This window comes from Ahaetulla prasina, chromosome 3 (genome assembly GCF_028640845.1).
Source record: "Ahaetulla prasina isolate Xishuangbanna chromosome 3, ASM2864084v1, whole genome shotgun sequence".
Classification (NCBI taxonomy): domain Eukaryota; kingdom Metazoa; phylum Chordata; class Lepidosauria; order Squamata; family Colubridae; genus Ahaetulla; species Ahaetulla prasina.
The window spans coordinates 37,113,311-37,119,310 of NC_080541.1; the positions used below are offsets into that span (position 1 = coordinate 37,113,311).

The 6,000-nt window shown below is 39.1% G+C and overlaps 1 protein-coding gene across 2 annotated transcripts in view; it reads right to left on the reverse strand.

Moving 5' to 3' along the window:
- WWP1 (WW domain containing E3 ubiquitin protein ligase 1) overlaps window positions 1–3,225 on the reverse strand; it is a 75,898-nt gene extending 72,673 nt beyond the window's left edge. For both annotated transcript variants that reach the window (XM_058177249.1, XM_058177248.1), the window contains exon 1: window positions 3,083–3,225. In XM_058177249.1, the coding sequence (XP_058033232.1) occupies window positions 3,083–3,160 (78 nt within the window). In that variant the 5' untranslated portion in view covers window positions 3,161–3,225. The remainder of the gene's footprint in view (window positions 1–3,082) is intronic.
- Between the last annotated feature and the right edge of the window lie 2,775 nt (window positions 3,226–6,000).

Genomic DNA, 6,000 nt, shown 5'->3' on the forward strand with positions numbered 1-6,000 from the left:
TTCACCCCATTCCTAAGAGGTCTGTAAGAGCATAAGAGCACAAACATGCCTACCGTTCCTGTCCTATTGTTTTGCTTTGTTATATCCAATTAATATAGTTATTACATACTCACACTCATATATATGCTTATGTATTGTATAGTTGTTTCATGCTTATGCTTATATATATTGTGCGACAAAAATAAATAAATAAAAAATAAACCTGTTTCTTGTTAAAAACTGGGCATTAAAAAAATCCTGTTGAGCTTGAAATGAAAGTGGTTTAACATGACTTTAAGGCTACAATCTTTTGTGTATTTTCCTGGGGTAATTTTAATTTAACTTAATAGGAATATCTTATAGACACATTGCACATAGCAAGTCCACAAGATGACATTGTTTGATTGAAGGAACCTGGAGTACACGCATACTGCTTGATCTCACTGGGAGACTCTTTAAGAGATAGATGGTCCCTCAGATAATCAAGACCTATGCAATTTAGGGTTTTATAGGAGATTACCAGCATTGTGAATTGTACTTGGAAGCCAACTAAAAACCATTGTACTTCACAAGTAATGATGATACATGGGCATATTATGAGGCATCCACCAATGCCTGTAATGCTGCATCCTGGACCAGTTGTAACTTCAAGAATAGCCTCATAGCAATAGCACATAGATTTATATACCACTTCACAGAGGTCTACAGCCCTCTCTAAACGGTTTACAGACTCAGCATATTGCCTTGAACAATCTGGATCCTCATTTTACTGACCTCAGAAGGATGGAAGGCTGAGTCAACCCTGAGCCTGGTGAGAACTGAACTGCCAAACTGCTGGCAGCCGGTGATCAGCAGAAGTAGCCTGCAATAATGCATTCTGTCCACTGCACCACCGGCTCATGTACAACGCATTGCAGTAATCCAGTCAAGAGATAAGGGTGTGAGTGACTATCTGAAAGGCCTCCAACTCTAGGAAAGGTGTAATCCAGGGGTGTCAAACTCACATCATCACGCCGTCATGTGACGTATCACAAATTTTTCCCCCTTCGCTAAAATGGAGATGTGTATGGCCAGTGCGTGACGTATCCGGCACACAGGCTGCGAGTTTTGACAACCCTGTTGTAACCTCTATAAAGACTCCCCTGATACAGTTACCACCTGCTCCTTGAACAGGAATCTATGAGTCCAGGAAAAGCTCCTGCTTGCATAGCAATCTTGAAAGGGGAAGTGCAACTCCATCAAAAACCAGATATGAAAAACTCTCAGATCCTGGGAACCCAAATAATCACAACCACTTGGTCTTGCCAGGCTTGGGATTGAGTGTGTTCTTCCTCATCCAGACATGAACAGCTTTCAGACTCTGGGTTAGAATATAATTTGATATCATCAGCATATTTAGTATGAGAGCTTAAAATAATAGACAGTCTTACCCTGTTATTTCATGTAGATCAGAATTCTCCAACCTTTCCAGCTTTGTGGACCGGGTGGGGGGAGAGGAGATCATTTCACGCGAGTGACTGGCAAGTTAGCATATTGCCCCAACAATCTGGGTCTTCAGTTTACTGACCTCGGAAGGATGGAAGGCTGAATCAACCTTGAGCTGGTCAGATCGAACTGGCAGTGGGCAGAGTTAGTCTGCAAGAGTAGCTTGCAGTTATCTGCAACAGCTCCTACTGAAATGTTCATATTTTTCAGCTCTTACTGCTACAAGGTAATCCTTAGCTCGAAGTATTTAAATGATTAAATGGAGGCATAAAAATACAGTATGATGTAGAAAAAATGTTTTAAAAAACCCATTTTTTTCAGTATTTTAAATTTTATCTCAGACTTCTCTCTACTGGGGTACAGATTATACAGGGGACGAAACCATCATGGACATATGATGCAGTGAGAAAAAAGAATAAAGGAAGATGAATATTCCGTTCCTGGACTTTTTCTCCAAGGAATAGAAAAATCTTGGCCAGATTCTCAATGATAACACACCAAGTGTTTACAATTTCAGCAGGGATACAATAACCTTGGCAAACAGCCTCCAAGTGGCCAATTTGCAACATAGAATTTTATTCCAATGGAATACTAAAATCCAATATTTTCTCCAGTTGATAGAAATGTCCTTGATCTTGTTCTTTCTTCAGATTTTCTTCCAAGATCTCAATCCCTGGGCATAATAATCCCTTCTTGAATTTTCCTCTACACTAATGCCCACATTTATCTGAGATAGAGGACTTGGCTCAAGGTCATCCAGTGGGCTTCCTTGGCTGAAAGTGGACTTGAACTTTATGATCCTTGTCCAATGTCTTCACCGTTGCACTGCATCGGCTCTCTAAAAGGGCCCTCCAGATAAAAAGCTTGACAGTTCCTAAGGTTAAAATGGCTATATCTGGTAATCTCACTTGATTATCTCCAGCACCAGTTTCCTTGGCAAGCCCTAGGATGCACTTTTAGACTGACCAGTAATTTTGAAAAACAATTTCCTTGGAAAGGTTTTCACTTCATTTGAGCCTTGCCACCATTTTATTGTCATATTTGAATGGGCTGCGAATAGACCTTACAATATTTTGATGTTTGTTACATTTTTATATTTTAAAGTTTCACTATAAACTATATCATACATTTCAAGTTTCAGTTCCGCTTTCCCCTAAAAGTGATGCTTAAATAAATGAATTGTGAAATCGGCCTCCTTAATCCTTTACCCCCTGGCTAAATTGGGCTCGGCCAGCATGCCTGTTGGAATGATACTAATGATTATCCCAACATCATATTAAGGGTATTTATTTTATTGCCTTCCTTTATCTCCCCCAGCTGTTTGTTTGTTTTTTTAAAGTCAAGGCCTACAGACAATCCCACATTCACAGGCCACACTCACCAACACTGGAAAGTAATTCACACAGTTCATACCTTTAAAAAATCCTGAGCATCAGCATAATTTACTTGTGGATATCTGTTGTTATTAAAATGATAAAACATAAATGTAAGCTTACTCCTAAAATGCTAGGGGAATGCGGTGAAAGAAAATGTGTGGGGGCGGGGGGGGGGTGAGAGGAGAGAAAGAGAGCCTGCTATCTTGCAAATTACCTGGAAGAATGAATTCAATAATACTTACGCTTGAATGGAGTTGCTGGTGATCATGCAGTATTTCATGATCTCTTCTGTAACATAGACAATAAGTGGACATTCCCATCAAACCAGTATGACCAGTTCAAATACCAGTTTAGAAAGGGGAATAATAGGAGTAGAGGCAAGGCTTCTGTTTCCAGTTTAGGAAACTAGAAGACTGTCACAAATCCGTTGTGTGTCTATGGGTGGGTGGGTGTTTTTAAAAAAAAAATAAATAAATAAGGAAGTCTTCGCTGCGGATTATATGTTCTTTATTGCAGTATACTGTTCACAGGAAAAGAAAAGGAAGTGTGCATATTAACAAAAAAAACAGAAAGAAAAATGCTGATGTCTGAATGAAATGGCTAATTGTTTCCTGTTTTATGAAAGTTTCAGAATGTTCACATGACATAAATTTTACTTTTATCTATAGAGTTTGTATCAGTGGAAGTCAGGAAGGCACACATGCCTCTTCAAAACAACAGACTGAAATGCTCAGGCACAACTTGCATTTTGTGTCTTGCAGAGCCTCCAGAGAGTGTTGACAAAGCAATTATTCTGGGTTTGTCTTTTTTAAATTGTTCTCTTTCCACTTGATGAAAATGGCCTTGTCTTAAAAATCTTAACAGAGGAGAAGAACAGTTTAAATAAATGTTAATGGGTCACGTGTATTTATCCTACCCTTGTTTAGGTAAGAAATGACCAAGGGCTGTCTCAATGTCCTTTCATTATCCAGTCCTTTCCATTATTCTGTAAGTTTCTCATCCTGGTTTCTCATCCTTCCAAGAAAGTCTGAATCCTCAATTGCAGGAAAAATTATATCCTATTTAACATGACAAGGTTGGGAACTGAAGAGCTCAGGTTGGTACACATGCTGGAACATGTTCTTTCTTACTTATTTATATCCTGCCATTATTATTTTTACAAGTAACTCAAGGTGGCAAACATATCCAACACATCTTTCTCCTCCTATTTTCCCCACAACAGCAACTTTCTGAGGAGGATTGAGCTGAGAGAGAGTGACTGATCCAAAGTCATCCAGCTGGCTTTCATGGTTAAGGCAAGACTAGAACTCATGATCTCCTGCTTTTTAGCCTGGTGCCTTAACCACTAGACCAAACTGGCTCCTTTATAGGCCCAGATCAATAGTCTTCAACAGTCTTAACCTTATATTCAAAAGGCACTTGACATTAGTAGCATTCTGACTGCATCTCCAACGATCCATCTGTTAAGCTACTGAAATTCGCAGATGACACAACAGTGATTGGTCTCATTCGAGACAATGATGAATCCGCATATAGACGAGAGGTCAAACGACTAACCTTGTGGTACGACCGAAACAATCTGGAACTGAACACACTCAAAACCGTAGAAATGGTGGTAGACTTTAGGAGAAACCCTTCCATACTTCCATCTCTCACAATACTAGACAACACAGTATCAACAGTAAAAACCTTTAAATTTCCAGGTTCTATCATATCACAAGATCTAAAATGGACAGCTAATATCAAAAACATCATCAAAAAAGGACAACAAAGAATGTTCTTTCTGCGCCAACTCAGTAAGCTCAAACTGCCCAAGGAGCTGCTGATTCACTTCTACAGAGGAATTATTGAGTCTGTCATTTGCACCTCTGTAACTGTCTGGTTCGGTTCTGCAACCCAACAAGAAAGACACAGACTTCAGAGAATAACTAGAACTGCAGAAAAAATAATTGCTACCAACCTGCCTTCCATTGAGGACCTGTATACTGCACGAATCAAGAAGAGGGCGGTGAAAATATTTATAGATCCCTCACATCCAGGACATAAATTGTTTCAACTCCTACCCTCAAAACGACGCTATAGAGCACTGCACAACAGAACAAATAGACACAAGAACAGTTTTTTCCCGAAGGCCATCACTCTGCTAAACAAATAATTCCCTCAACACTGTCAAACTATTTACTAAATCTGCACTACTATTAATCTTCTCATAGTTCCCATCACCAATCTCTTTTCACTTATGACTGTATGACTGTAACTTTGTTGCTGGCAATCCTTATGATTTATATTGATATATTGACCATCAATTGTGTTGTAAATGTTGTACCTTGATGAACGTATCTTTTCTTTTATTTTTTTTATTTTTTTATTTTTTTTGTTTACATTTATACCCCGCCCTTCTCCGAAGACTCAGGGCGGCTTACAGTGTATAAGGCAATGTACACTGAGAGCATATGCACCAAGACAAATTCCTTGTGTGTCCAATCACACTTGGCCAATAAAATTCTATTCTATTCTATTCTATTCTTTGCAGGAATCAACTTTGTTTGTTCTGGTCAGTTTAAACTCTGAAGCTCCATTTGGCCTTGCAAAACTAATTGGCAATTAGGTCTTTGGCAGCGTTTTAAGGGAGATAAAGGTGGGTGCCGAAAGACTGGCAGATTTCTGTCAGACTATTCAAAAACTGCTTGGGACTCATTATAGGCTGTGAATGAACATAATTCATAACTGTTGAAATAAAAAGACTTTTTTGGGACTAAGCGTGTGATTGTTACTGTCTCAGGAAGCCTTGGTCAGAACACTTGCGTTGTTCTAAGCAGGGGAGGAGAACTCTTTTAATGCAGACATGGCTTAGGTTGGCTTAAGGCCGCCTCAGATATGTTCAGGGGAATCAGATGAAGGCAACCTCATGGGGTTGTGGCAGAGAAAATAAGCTGACAAGGCATTTTTGTACCACAGCTAGATGCAAGTGAGAAAAGACAGTCTGAAGGAGGGAAGAAAACAAAATGGTTTATCTTTTCTTTTCTGTACTCACAAGAATATTGATGCAACTTTTAAAACTTTCAGCAGTTGGTTGCAATTGAAAATGCACAGCAGAAATAAATTAGGGAGACAGACTAAGCCAAGAACAATGAAAACCGTAAGAGAACAGAAGAATTTG